Raw genomic sequence first — 15,038 nt, forward strand, 5'->3', positions numbered from 1 at the left:
GAGCATCCTTTAACTCTAATACTCCAGATTCTAGTTAATAAAACTATTTTTACCTAGCATTAGACTTGAGTAAATTCTTCAAAATTCAAAGAACATCTTTTTTTTTAATGGCATGCAGTTAACACTATAAAAAGAACTTTGATAAGATATCCAATGACAAGATTCAATAAAACATGGGTTAATGTTTCACCTTATTAACTAAAGTTAATTTCCTTAAGGACTAAGAGCAAACTTGTTTTAAAAGTGATTTCATCTATGATATTCAAAGACTGCACTGTAGTTACAGACCCAAACTTCTTTGAATGAATCAACCAAGGATGTACCAGAAGTCATAACTAAAGTGTTGGATGTAAGAGTAGATGTAATATTAAGAAAGAATAACAGTAAAAATTGGACACTGGCAATTTTTAGTAACCTACAAGATTTGGAAAACATCTTCTAAGCTCATAGTAACCACATACACAGGAAATATAAGAAGTTTTAAGAACCACAAAAAGAATAAATATGTCTTAAAATATCTACAACATTAAACCCTATTTGATAAATTTTATATTAAAAAACTGTAAAGGTGACTAAAAATAACTTTATTCAACTAGGTCTAGAACAGTGCTTATCCATTTAGCCACAAAGAAATGAAGTATGTCGACATGCCAGAATAAAGTTACCAACATTTACACTGATCAATATTCAACAAAGTTTAACACTTACCAATATTTTTAACTCTGCTTTTCAGCTGAGTAGAATGCCTTTTCTTACTCTTTGATTTAGGAGTTTTATCTTTAGATGCCAGGCTGGCCTGTGCAGATGCTTTCCTTGTCTTGAATGTTTTGGTTACTGTTGTTGGATCCACTGGATCAGGCATACTGCTAAAGCTTTCTAATGACTCTTCATCAAACTGGTGTCTTCTCCGGCTAGTATCTAATTGATTTTTGCGATTACTATTTGTAGTTTTCTCTACAGACACTGGAAATCCAGTCTTGGTAAATGGTTTTTCTATGTCACCTTCTTGGTCATATAACCACGGTGTCCTACTGTTTTCCACCTCCTCTTCGGGCTGTTTTTGATTCCTTACCAATGGAAATAAATTTTTATAGATATGATGATACAGTTCTAGGCTTACTGGAAAACTGCAGACATAGTTAACAGATTTAGGCAAATAAAAACATCAACAGGCTATAAAAACATTTTCACAGAAATATACTTCAAATATGTAAGTATTATATAGCCTAATGTACTTAATTACTTCAAACTTTTTTGAGAGAGAGCGAGGGAGAGAGAGAACTTTTTTTTTCTTAAGATTTTATTTGAGAGAGAGAGAGTACAAACGACGGAAGGGACAGAGTGGACAAGCAGGCTCCCTGCTGAGCGTGGAGCTGGACACAGGAATCAATCTCAGGACCCTGAGGTCATAACCTGAACTGACGTCTGACGCTTAACTGGATGAGCCACCCAGACACCCGAGAGAGAGAATCTTAAGCAGGTTCCACACCCAGCATGGAGCCTGAAATGGGGCTCGATCTCACAACCCTGAGATCATGACCTGAGCCAAAATCAAGAGTCGGATGCTTAACCGACTGAGCCACCCAGGGCCCCTTTAAACTTTAATCAGACCCTTCTCACTAAACCATTTTCACTGGCAAAAGTTGCAAACAAAAGATCTAGCACTCATGATGAAAAAGAGTGGGAAAGAAAAATTTAAAGAAAGGATGGGACATACAAGGAAAAAACAAAACACTTGGAGGAATAGCTGAGAAAGAGTTATATGTTGTAGAGGGTTTGGGAATATACACAAATCTATGTCACTTAAAGCAGTTCAAATAGAACTGGAACTTGGTGAAAACAATCGTCCATGCAACTCATAATTTATTCCTCCACACATTAAGTAGAGTTTAGTTGTGGTGGTCTGGTGTCATTTTCCAAATTTTTATCTGCTAAACACTGACTTCCTTTAATATGTTAATAGGTATTTACTGATCATCTGAGTTTGGGAAACAATAAAGTTAATCATGTCTGCAAGATTTCTCAAAACTTTAAACATGCTAATGTACTATACAAATGTCTTAGAAGGGAACATAGTAGGCAAGATGTCCAAAACTTTTATCACAGAACCTGACATAAACAATAGTGTTCTGAAGAACATGATTTAGCAGAGACCTACAGGGTTCAAATTAAGACAAGATTAGCAAACCTATAGTCTGCAGGCCAAATTCAGCCTGCTATCTATTTCTGTACAGCCTGAGAGCGAAAATGATTCTTTTTTTGAGGGGGGGAAGATTTTATTTATTCATGTATTTTAGAGAAGGGGGGAGGGGCAGAGGGAGAGAAAGAATCTCAAGCAGACTCAGAACAGAGCCCAACTTGAGGCTTGCTTGATCTCACCACCATGACATCATGACCCAAGCCGAAATCAAGAGCTGGGCACAACTGAATGAGCCACCCAGGTGCCCCTAAAATGATTCTTTCAAAATAAATAAGATAAAATAAAATAAAATAAAAGTCAGGGAAGTCAACCATAGGATTCCTAGAGTCAAATACGAAGTTCAATTATTAGGTTTTGTTTAATCAAGTAAGAAAAAAAAAATCCATGATTTAATAATTAAATAGTGCCAAAATGATTATTTAAGTGCTCCAAGACATGCCCAATCACACAACTAAAGAGAAAAGTAATGTGAGTTTTATATTTGTAAAGGGCTTACGAAAGACAAAATCAAAGAGATACTTCTTACAGAAGAAGTACTAGGCTGAACTAACCTCTAATTTTTCATCCTTCTAAAAAGTTTTTTTCTGAAGTAAATAACAGTAACAATAAAAAGACTATAGTTTTACCAGCTGGCTATCAAAATCATTTTCTGGATTAACACAATCATCAAGAATATTATTTATTGGGCATCTGGGTGGCTCAGTTGGTTAAGCGACTGCCTTTGGCTCAGGTCATGATCCTGGAGTCCTGGGATCGAGTCCTGCATCAGGCTCCCTGCAGGGAGTCTGCATCTCTCTCGGACCCTCTTCCCTCTCGTTCTATCTCTCATTCTCTCTCTCTCAAATAAATAAAATCTTTAAAAAAATATTTATTTAGCTATAAAAATAGAGAATGATTGACCTGACTCAATCCAAATAGTCTTTTACACTATTTGAGTCAAAAATTTTATTTGGGAAGACTATCGTATTAAAAAATAATAACACTGAGGAAAAAAACACGTTAACACTAAGAAACAGAAAGAAATCCTGACTATGACTGATAGCATCTATCAATAATCTAATAGTGCTCAACATTACATTTAAATAGGCCTAAAGAACTTATTCTAATCAGGAGCTATGGATCAAGGAGCCATTACTTTACAACTATCATCTAGTATTTAATATTAGTTTCTCGCCCTAAAGTGAACTTAAGGACAGATATCAAATCATGGCAAAAAGACACTATATGGGTCAGGTCTTATCCTTCCACTCTGATCAAAACACTGAACTGTTCTTGTATCAGGGTAAGTGGCAGGTGTATGCCTGAGAGAGACCTGGTAAGGTGTCAGTTTAATATTCTCAATGCTAACAAGCCAAACAATAACAAGCATCCTTCCTACCTGTTTTCAAATTATGTATAATTAGATATAATCACAAAAGTGACGTTTAAGAAAAGAATGGATTATGTTCACAATCGAGTACCTTTGTTTTTCTGCTCCAATAGAAGAAGTGCTTTCAAAAGGTTTTGGAAAAGCCATATATTCTGTTTTCCCTGAAGAATTCTGTGCTAATGGTTGCTGCTGTTCAGTGGGTGTAGAAATATTCTGAGAAAAGTCTCCAAAATTAGAAGGAAATAAAGGGCTGAAATTCATACCTAATAAATAAAAGCAATGGGTAAGACAACAACAAAGAAGGACCTAAAGGCCTTAACACGATATTAAGACAGTTTTAATTAAATGTGCTGCTCAAATCCACCAAAACAAATAACTGTTACAATAAACTAACATTCATTTGTTCAATCACTGTTTACAGTTCAGCCCACTAGGTTTCTGGCATTGATGATTAAATAAAATAACAGGTAAATGGCTACAAGAGTCTGGTACCCGGTAATTTGATGAATGTCAAATACTATTACCTCTAACTGTTAGCTCTGAAGGGATGAGGATTATTTATTTACCTGTTATTTCATTTAATGCTCAAAACAACTCTATGACATAGGTATTATATTTTACCAGGAAGAAAACTGGCTCAAAGATTAAACAGCTAGTAAACTGAAGAGCAGGTCAGACCTCAGGTCTGCACAATTCTAAAGCTTATGTTCTTTCCACTCCACTTTAACTGAGAAACTAGAATAGAACTAAATTCTTACCATACAGTGTCGTGTCAGATGTATTTGCAAGGGGCGACTAACAACTTGGTGGGGGAAAAGGGGTGAGAGAGGCTTCACAAAATTAGTTCGTGAAGAATGAATAGTCTTTGCCCAGGGCTGGCACAGGCATGAAGCATATTAGTGTAAAGGAACTGCATGTGCAATTTTTAGTATTATCTGTTACCTAGAAATCTACTCAAAAAATGTTTGCTGCCAATATTCATCAGTGTTCAAGAACTAAAATGCTTCTTAAATTTGTTAATGCCATTGTTTTTATTATCCTGCTAAGAAAATACACTGCTATTTTCATTGATTTATATTCAAACAGCCTTCCGGCCCTCCCAGCCCTTTTTCTCCTCCTGTATTCCCTGGCAAACACTTTCAACTCCATCTCTTTCATGACTCACCTTATCTAACTGATCACCTAGTTTATTCTACCTCTAGAAAGTCTTTTGAATTACTCCTAGTTCTGTACCCCTCCTGCCAATGCCTTAGATCAAGCTGTCATTCTTTCTCTGCTATTACTACAACAGCCTTCGGTTTCCTATTCACCAGCGATACTCTTAGCTCCTCTCTCGAATCTCCGCAACGCTATTACTAGTGCGATATTCCTAAAATAGAAATCTCATGCTATCCCCCTGCACAAAATCCTTCAATGGCCCCTCTGGAAAGCAAAGAAAGTCTAAGCTTCTTTGCACTGCACAAAAGGTCCTGCTCTTCTCCGGCCATATCAATTACTCTTCCTCTGCTAAGGCCCTGAACACTAGCCATACTTAATGACTTCTAAATTCCCTACATGACATACTGTTTCATTGCTTTGTAACTCTAAGTGATCCCATTGACTGGTTAGGAAGTCCTTTCTCCTCTAATATCCCTGGAAATAAATTCTGTTCATTCTTTAAAAAACATGCTTTCTGGGGAGGGGGGGGGGGGGAGGAAGACTTGCTGACAATCTCTTGCCCTAAGGAAAGGCCACTCATCTCAAGTTGTACCACGGCTACCGCCCCCATGGCACTGCACTGAGCACCTAATGACATGCTTAGCTTCCCCACTAGACTCTAAATGACTTTAAGCGTTCATTTTACTCATCTGAATCCCAGTCATTTATATGTCTCAGGACATAACGGGTGCAGAAAAAAAAGTCTGAATACAAGCCAAAGCTAAATAAAATTAAATCTAAGCCTAAGCTAAGCTTTAGTCTAGTAACGTCTCCCTACTGCACAGTGCCTGGTGTGTAGCAGCCATGGGACAGGTTAAGTCCCCTCTTCCTTAATAAACCGCTGCTGAATAATTCAAAGGTGTAAGACTGAGAAATCTTTCCTAAGTAGTTGACTTAATTTCATTAGCAACCATTTCAAACTTAAGTTTTCACCATAAAGAATCAATGTAGAGGAGTTCGTAACTTTTTTTGCATACACCTCCTACCATTCCAGAAGAGACCCATTAAACTCCATGCAAGAGACAAACAATACTCTCAGGCATTTTGCATTTATTTATTTTCCTCTCAAGTTTTCAGTCACTTACCTGGTGCAAATGATGAAATATTAGTAAACCCAGGTAGGTTAAACAGATTTACAGGCTGTGATGGAAAGCTGAAAGGACAAAATAAACTGGGAGAAGAAGGGTGTGAGGCACTGCTGCCTCTTTCCTTGCTTCCAGGTTTTTCTGGGTGCTGATTTTGCTGGCGCATAAGTTCATTTAGCATTTGTTTCAACCTATAAATATTTAAGAAGTCAGTAACTTACAAATCAGTTATATTACCTTCTGTTTGCAATACTTTCAGAAAAAATGATTCAAGAGCATGCAAAAGAGAGGAACTGTTTTTGACATTTACTACAACAAACATCTGCTTGTCCTGCAGGCTTACTTCAATAACTTGGCCTTTGGAACAAGAATTGCACTTATCACTTTGACCAGATAAAAAGCGTAACTCTAAGAAACTCATATTTTTGTTATTAAAACTTTACCGAGATATAATTTACATACATACAGTTCACCTAATTTAAGTGTGAATTTGAACACTGAAAATTTTTAAAAACTAAAGTCTACAATATTAACAGGGAACATTGGGAAAAATCACTGTTTATAAAATTTTCGGGTACAGAGAATGTTTGAATATTCAATTTTGCTCATGTCTTTTTCTCCCAGAAGATAACTATAAAACACATGCTCAGTTTTAGCATTTACTATACAGTTTTACTGCTTCTAAGAAACAGATTACCTTTGCACATTATTCTGTTGCCATGTTAGCTGAGTATAGCACTGGTTCAACTGGTGCATTATAAAGTGTACTTGAGGAGATGCAACATTGCTCGGCATAACACTGTAAGGACCCGTAAGAAGAGTTTGTAGCAGACAAGAGAGCGTCTACGGAAAGACAAATTGTCATGACAGTTACTGATGACTTGAGAAAAATGTGCACTGCTTCAAAAACAAGATATAAAAAATGTACTTTCATAGTAAACTTTACCTGCTGGTCTTGCATCAAAGTCTGACAAATGCTGACACTGAAATCAAGTTGTTTCTTTAGCTGATTAATTTGTTCTTGCCATTGTTCTTTCTCCTCTACATAAGAGAGTTCTGACACCCAACGAAGGTTCTCCTGACGCTGCATGCTGATATTCTGCTGTCTTGTCTTGGCTAAAGGACGGTAATTTCCATCTGCTGAAAAAGGCCGATTGTTCTTCCACCTAACACAGATTTAAAGCATTAGGTCATCGTATGTAATTATCTGGTTTTTAAAATCTGGCAATAGGGCGCCTGGGTGGCTCAGTTGGGGTAAGCAACTGCCTTCGGCTCAGGTCATGATCCTGGAGTCCCGGGATCGAGTCCCACGTCGGGCTCCCTGCTCAGCGGGGAGTCTGCTTCTCCCTCTGACCCTCTTCCCTCTCATGCTCTCTCTCAAACAAATAAATAAAATCTTTAAAAAAAAATAAAAAAATAAAATAAAATCTGGCAATAAATCCTGTTACCATGGTTCATAGACCAGTATTTTCTTAAGATCAAAGTTCAAAGGACTTCAAAAGTATGGAAATGAGGGGGAGATGGTTGGGGGAGGGAACTCCAGATTTCTAGCCTTGTGTAATTATCATTTTTAATTCCCCCCCTTTTTTTTACTTATGTCTTACACAGAAGTATCCATGTAATTTTGTATTCTACAAAATGAAAATATATCACAAGCATTTTTCCGTTCTTCATGCTTTAAACTTAACCACATGACATTCCATCATCAAGTGGAACTACTTAACCATCTTCTATTCATGAAACATTTTTCACTGTTAGAAATAACAATGTAATGAATATTCTGTTGCTAGGTCTTTTTCAATATCTGTGATTTTCAGTTTTGCTTAATTCCCTACAACAGAAGCCAAGATCAAAGCTTATATTCAAAGCTTGATTCAGTCTAGCTGGGATCTATCTTGACAAAACTCTTATGATACAATAAAAAGTACATTTGGTCTTTGTCCCAAGTTCCCAGCATAGAGCTCCCAAAACTCTTGGCATCTCCTGAGACCTAGAAGTGTCTTTTGTTATTCATAATGGACACCTTTCAACCATAGCTAAGTTTATGCTAATGACTCTTGGAGGCCCTAGACAGCTTCATGGAGGGGGACTGGTCACTAAAAAAAAAAAAAAAAAAAAAAAATCAACCAGGTATTTACAGGGTTGGAACTTTCAGCCCCACCTCCAACTTCAAGAGGGGAGGGGCTAGAGTGAGTTTAATGTCAATGGCCAATTATTTAATCAGTTGTGCCTAGGGAATGAAACTTCCACAAAAACTCCTTACCAAGCTGCTTAGAAGAGCTTCTGGGTTGGTGAACACACTGAAGTGCTGGGAGGGTGGCACACCCAGAGAGAACATGGAAGCTCTGCACCCCTTCCCCAACCCATCCCTTGCCCTATCCATCTCTTCCATTTGGCCATTGCTGAGGTGCATCCTTTATAATAGGTAGAGTTCGTAAGTTGTTCCAACAAATTATGAAACCTGAGGAGGGCTTGTGGGAACCCCCAAATTTTTAGCAAAGTCAGACAGAAGTGTGAGCACATGGAGACTTGGGACTTGCAACTGGCATCTGAAGTGAGGGCAATCTTGTAGGACTGGGCCCTTAACTTGTGGCATCTGCCCTAATTCCAAGTAGTTAGTGTCAGAACTGAATTAAATTATGACACCCAGTTGGTTCGGAGAATCAGAGAAGTGCTTAGTGTCACAAAGACCTGAGACTTCAGGAATCAAACAAAAAGTTAACACAGTGAAGCTAACCTATTCTTAGTTTCTTTTACGTTGTAAGAGTTATGATTCGCACTGTTAGGAGGATACATAGAAAAGTTATCACTGGAACTGGCATCTTCCTCTTCTTCTTCCTCCTCTTCATCTGTCCGAACAACTCCTTCAGAAAGGTAACCATCTTCATCTCCTTCTTCATCCAGTGCACACTGAGTAGAACCTCCCCAAGTTGCCATTGTTCTAGAGATTAAGAGACAAAAAATAAGAGATCATTTTGGAGATCAGCTAAATACTTTACCATCTAATGTGCCAGACATTGTACCATGTACATATGTATGCATATGAAACATGTTTGCCTGTTTATAAAATTTCACTGAATTCCACTGCTGATATGTGGAATATGTTTATTCTGCCTTCCGCAAAACAATTCTTCAAATAAATTAAAACAGTAATTGTATCTCCTAGAACTTTTTTCCTAAACTCCCTCAGTTTTTAACTTTACCTTGAGCAACAGTTTTCTAGATCAGAGCTGTCCAAAAGAACTTTCTGCAATAGTAGTAATGATCTATACCTGTGTACCCAATACAGTAACCACTAAGTACACATGGCTAATGAGCACTTAAAATGTGGCTGGTGTGACTGAGAAAATGAGTTTTTAATTTTATTTAATTTAAATAGGTACATACAGGTAATGTAACAGCTGCCACACTGGAAAGCCCAAGTCTAGAGCCATGGTTCCCAAACCTAGATGCGTACTATCAAAAATACCCAAAGAACTTTTCTAAAGTTCAGATGTGTGGTACTCAGAATAGAAAAAAAATACTATAAATATAATTTGATAAATAAAGTGCATTTGGGACTTCAAAACAGAACAAGTTCCTGTATGAGGAAGAGAAGTTTGGTGCAATGTTCCATAAATATCATCTGAGGATATCAAAAGGTAAGGTCACAACAAATTTGAATTTCAAAATATTAGCTCTGAATACTCCCATACAGATAATTAACTGACCTTACAGAGGGCCAATTTTTTAGAAATATTCTAAATATGGAAATTTCAAATGTAAGTCCTAAAAACTAAATTTTTTTAAAGCATTACTTTATTAATTTATTTTTATTTTTTGATTTTTGAGAGAAAGAGAGCAATCATGCAAGGGGGGTGTGGGAGTTGGAAGGGCAGAGGGAGAGGGAGAGAGAATCTTAAGCAGGCTCCATTCTCAGCGTGGAGCCCGATGCGGGGCTCAATTTCACAACCCTGAGATCATGACCTGAACTGATATCAAGAGTCGGATACTTAACTGACTGAGCCACCCAGGCACCCCAAAACTAAATTTCCTAATCCTTAGGAAATTTACAAATAGGAGATTCCTCATTTAAGTAAAAATGTGCTTATTTCTGGCCTGATATGTAAGTACTACAAAGTAACGAGCATTTTCACTTTTATAAGCTTAAAACTTAACTAAGAACATAAGGCTTATACACTCAAGAAAATCTGTATCACCATTTGATCAAGTGCCTTGAGAAGTTAGAACAGAAAATAGCTGGATTTAGTTAAACTGAACCACGAAGGTGATGCTTTAACAGAAGCCTCAGGGAAACAGCAGATTTGAGCTGAGAGGGGAAATGAAGCTGCCCACTCTACATGCCTTAGGTAAGTGATGTTAAAAAAAAGATTTAAACACCTCTTACTTTTCGGTTCTACTCTGTTGAGGCGTACACAGGTTCTCAGATCCATCACTTCTCAACGACACGGCCACGGGTGACGTAGTTTCCGCTAGACCCTGCCTCCTCTGATGTTCCGCCATCAGCGCTTCAAGCTGCTTTCTCCTCTGTCGTAGCTCTTCCCGTAACATCTCATGTCTTCGCATTTCTGACCACAGCTATTATTTTAAAAGTCAGAGTCGAGTTAGTATAAATATCTGGATTTGTTTTAGCCTTAAAGACTAAAATACAAAGACTTCTATTCTCACTCTATCCTTTTTACACCAAGATATCCCATGGTGAAAATAGCATTTCCGTGATAAATAAGAAAAAATCAGGCATTAATTCTTAATGAAAGCAGCGGCCAGATATTTAGAGAAAGGTATAAAGTTTTCTACAAATCACACATAAATAAAAGGCCAAAGAACAGGTCTTTCTAACTGAAATGATTGCTGTTCATTGCAACTATCTCTTAAATACAATTCTGCCAAATATTTCCTAATAATTTTGAAATTATTTTGAAAAGATCCCAACTTAATTACTTTTTGAAAAAATTATTTCCTCCCAACTAAAAGACACAAAACAGGCTGCATTTAAAAACATGTTTCATAGATATTCAGTTTTCCTTCTCTAAGATGTGACATGAGACTTGGGAACAACAGGTACAATATACAATACCTCGTTATCTACTACTGAAGAATCTTCAGGCTCAAAACCAGATTTGCTTGTACTGGTTTCATTTCCATTAACAGCTGGGGTTGAAGTAACAGCTGGGATATATTTTTTTGTGGGAAAATTACCCGCACTCGTGGCTGACAGCTAAAAAAGGATTAGTAAAAACCATTATGAGGAATTAGAGCAATTATGTTAATTTCATAAAAGCAGTTATTTTACCATTTCTCTGGGGGCTCTAGTACCATATTTAATTTGTTATTATCAGACCTCAATTGCCATCATGATCCAAAGAAAGCCTGACATAAGGAAAGAAAGAAGAAAACACAGGGTAAAGTGGATGATTAGCAGCCGAGCCTCAAGAACAAAAGAGACAAGAGGGAGGGATAAAATGCTACTGTGGAAAATTTCATATACTCAACCCAACTCTCATATATATTCTTCCGGACATTAGATTAGGGAGAAGGGAAAAGGATTAGATAAAAGTAGAAAAGGTTAAAAGTCTAGGGAAGAAAAAAAAAAAAACTGTTACAGAGAAACATCATTTGATGTGGAAACTTTCTTTGAAAACAAAACCTGAGGAATAAAGCTAACCAAAATATTTTAAGAAAAATCTCAAAAAGACATGGGTGTTTGCTTCCTGTGTTAACTTTACTCCTACTCCTGATTACCTGATATGGTCAAAGATTACTCATTCTCTGTTCAGTCCCAGAGGGTACTACTTAATAAGCGAACTACAAATATTTTCATTAATTTCTTTAGGTAATTCATGATGGTTTAAGGGCTTTATTATGTAATTTTAGGCCAATAAAAGATGGAAATGCTATTCCCTTAAAGGCAAAGCTGAAACCAGAATATTTTAATAGTTATGAATACTCATGTTCTGAATCTAAAGTAGCTAGCCCAGCAAGTGAAAAAATAGAAGTAATGAGAGTCAATTCCTATATGCTATCTTTCATAGTGTAAATGTACATCCCTAACCTGTTTCATTAGTTCATCTGTTTTATTAATCCTAATATTGATATGAATGTGTCATCTCAGTACTAGAAAAGGTAAGAGTACTTTCCAGTGACATTAGGTTTTAAACATCTTTTTTCATACAAACGGAAAGAAAGAACGTTCCTAATTACCTGTAAGTCAGGACATGCCTTCTGCAATGCTTGAATTTTCTCTTGAATCTCAATCAGTTTCTTTCTTTCTTCCTGCAATTGTTTGAGTTCTCTCTGTTGCTGCTGTAGTTTAGCCTCATAAAATTTCTCTCTATAATTAAATTGACATTTGCAGACTCCAATAAATCTGATAGCATTAAGCATGACCTAATATAGAACCTAGTCAAGTAAGTACCTTCTCTACAATAAGCACTAAATTTTTATTAAATGAAACCCATGAGCTTAACATACCTTGCCTTCTCATTTATTCCAGCATCTTTCTGTGTTTTATTGGCATTTCCTCTAGTATTATTTGCATTTTGTTTGTTGTCATCTTCTGCTGGGTAGAAATCATCCAAATTTGAAGTATTGGTAGAGACAACTCCATGATCTGCTGCATCATCATCCTAAAAAGCATCATTAAAATAATCTTGAAATCTAAAGGCATTATCCAATTCAAAGCTTAAATATCACTATTTTGTAAAATTTACATGACATAAAAATTAGAGATTAAGTACATGATTTTTAGAGAACACTGAAGTTCATCCTCTACCAATGACAGGAAACAAAGTACTAAAACAACAAAAAAGTACATTTATAATCTGAGCTGTCAATTACCCAATAATGACTCATGTTACGTTGCCTTTTCTTATCTTGACCAGATATTGAGCTATCAAAGAACAGCTTTATACAGAATACAAAAAAGATCAAAAACACACCATCAGATACGGGAACTCTTGATACTAGATAATTTTTCATAGAATGTAACTTTTTTAAAAGATTTTATTTATTTGAGAGAGAGAGAGAAAACACGTTAAGTGGGGGGAGGAGTGGAGGAAGAGAGAGAGAATCTCAGGCAGACTCTACACTGAGCAGAGCCTGACGCAGGGCTTGATCTCACAACCCTGAGATCACAACCTGAGCCAAAACCAAGTCAGATGCGTAACCAACTGAGCCACCCAGGCACCCCTTAAAATGTAACTTTTACATTAACGATTTCAAATAATCAATGTCCAGTCCACTGTCACTTGCTTACAATTTTCTATTCTCTGCCTTTGGTCTTTAGTTGGCCAAACCAGTGCCAATGACTCACAATACAAGAACGAATGAGAGTATCTCACATCTGTCATGACTAACGGAAAAACAACTAAGTTCTCAGCTTCCTAAGGGTAGGTCCCCATCTTCTGTTAAAATCAATGTAGTTACTAAGGGAGGGAGATTGCTGGGGTGAACTACTACATTTTTAAAAAAACATTTAACTCTATATAATTTTATATTTACTCATGCTTTCTCTGACAACCTCAACTGAAACTTAAACCTTTGGAAATATCATTCTAGTAAAACCTTAAAGAGTTAGAGCTGACTCAATTATAAAACTGGGTAGACAATTTTAAGTTTGTAGATGGTGTTATCTGGTATTCTTATTCATCTAAAAACTAGCCCAATTCATTCCTAATATGGGTAAGAAGATGGAAAAGAAACTGAGTTGGGATTCAGGAATAGAGAAGCTATAATTATGAGGCCTTTTCACATAATAAAAAGTGGAAAAATTAAAGTACAAGAAAAAAATACAAAACAAATCTGCCTGATGTTTCAGAAGGCAGTGAGAAGGTACCTGAACAACTGAGTATCAACTCTGATGCTTAAAGAAATTAAGTGACTCAAGAATTACTGTTTTAACAGTCTTTTGAAAAAATCAAGCAGTATTTACCTGTACCATAGCAACAAGATCTTGCAACTGTCTTAGTTTCTGTTTTGCAGCCATAAGTCTATTAATCTTCTGTTCAAATTCAGCATCTTCGGGAGCCTCATCAACCAGACTGCTCCTATGACTAGTTAATGAAGCGCCACTGACTCCCTCATCTTCTGCTTCTTCCTCTTCTTCCTCATCATCTTCACCTTGTGCACCATGAATCCCCTGTTCTCCTTCTCTATTATAGTGACAATCTGCTAAAAGTATCAATGAAATCAATAATTTAATAAATTTAAGAAGAGCACTAATGAAAGAAAATCCACTTCAAAAAAATAATATGGCAAAATTATCCATCATCATACCATACCATAGTCAATCATACCTAAAGAAGGAGGCATGTTCAGAGCCCTTATGTTGGCAGCAGATCTGTTGTTAATTTCACAATTAGAATTAACTGATCTCCCCTCTCTATTATTAGAAACACATTGTGCATTAGAATTACTATTTACTTCATTCCAAGTGGCAGCTACTTGTGGATTTCTAAAAGAAAGAAGACAGCCTGAAGTTATTTAAAGTAAAAAATTAAAAACTAAAACTCAAAGTTTTAGAACTGCTGATAAAATAATTCTGAACTGTGAATATCACTAGCTATTTCTCCATTTAAATTCATACTCTGAATAACTGGCTCTTGCTTTTCAAAAACTTCTGCTCTTTGGAAATTTAAGAAGAAAAACATCCAAAAAATCAAAGTTATACCTAAAAATAAAGAGGAAGGAAAATGTTAAGTTAGATACTTCTTATGACTTACCTGCATTTGATCCTAACAAACAGCAAATTTACCACACTACTGTACTCAGTGCTTCTCTAGTTGCTTTTCTTCACAAGGCCAGTAAGATCACACTGGCCAAAATAGTAGACTTAAGCAGACTTACAGGAGAAAAGCTTAAATAAAAAGTAAGTAGCATTCTATTGAGGTTTTTCTGCTCCATATTAGAAGCATTAAAAAGTTAGGAGGAACATGTTAGAAAAACAAACTTCCAAGTTCTTACCGAATGTTAGTAATAGGTTCAGAGTTTTCATGTTCAGACTCATACTCTGACTCTTCAGTTTCTTCATCTTTTGTGTTTTCATTTACAGCATCTGTCATCATATCTGATGTTTGTTCATAATAATGAACCAATTCTCTTAGTTCATTCAATCTCTTTCGAACTTCATTTAACTTCCTGATAAACAACAAAAATGTATATATAATAACTATTTTAGCAAAATAAAGCA

The 15,038-nt window shown here is 36.3% G+C and overlaps 1 protein-coding gene across 18 annotated transcripts in view; it reads right to left on the minus strand.

Moving 5' to 3' along the window:
• The window catches only part of PCM1 (pericentriolar material 1), an 80,220-nt gene that overhangs the window by 33,513 nt on the left and 31,669 nt on the right, over nucleotides 1–15,038 (minus strand). For 14 of the 18 annotated variants that reach the window (XM_073902350.1, XM_073902345.1, XM_073902343.1 and 11 more), the window contains 13 exons: nucleotides 14,813–14,986; nucleotides 14,146–14,303; nucleotides 13,782–14,020; nucleotides 12,323–12,477; nucleotides 12,053–12,182; nucleotides 10,929–11,069; nucleotides 10,239–10,429; nucleotides 8,589–8,792; nucleotides 6,798–7,017; nucleotides 6,549–6,694; nucleotides 5,852–6,042; nucleotides 3,661–3,832; nucleotides 709–1,067 (listed from right to left, as the gene is read on the minus strand). In XM_073902350.1, the coding sequence (XP_073758451.1) occupies nucleotides 709–1,067; nucleotides 3,661–3,832; nucleotides 5,852–6,042; nucleotides 6,549–6,694; nucleotides 6,798–7,017; nucleotides 8,589–8,792; nucleotides 10,239–10,429; nucleotides 10,929–11,069; nucleotides 12,053–12,182; nucleotides 12,323–12,477; nucleotides 13,782–14,020; nucleotides 14,146–14,303; nucleotides 14,813–14,986 (2,480 nt within the window). The remainder of the gene's footprint in view (nucleotides 1–708; nucleotides 1,068–3,660; nucleotides 3,833–5,851; nucleotides 6,043–6,548; nucleotides 6,695–6,797; nucleotides 7,018–8,588; nucleotides 8,793–10,238; nucleotides 10,430–10,928; nucleotides 11,070–12,052; nucleotides 12,183–12,322; nucleotides 12,478–13,781; nucleotides 14,021–14,145; nucleotides 14,304–14,812; nucleotides 14,987–15,038) is intronic. The other 4 variants (XM_025886053.2, XM_073902346.1, XM_025886063.2 and 1 more) reach the window with 1 other exon arrangement.

Source organism: Callorhinus ursinus, unplaced genomic scaffold, assembly GCF_003265705.2.
Source record: "Callorhinus ursinus isolate GAN/ISIS: 27379988/994484 unplaced genomic scaffold, GSC_fseal_2.0 scaffold17, whole genome shotgun sequence".
NCBI lineage: Eukaryota > Metazoa > Chordata > Mammalia > Carnivora > Otariidae > Callorhinus > Callorhinus ursinus.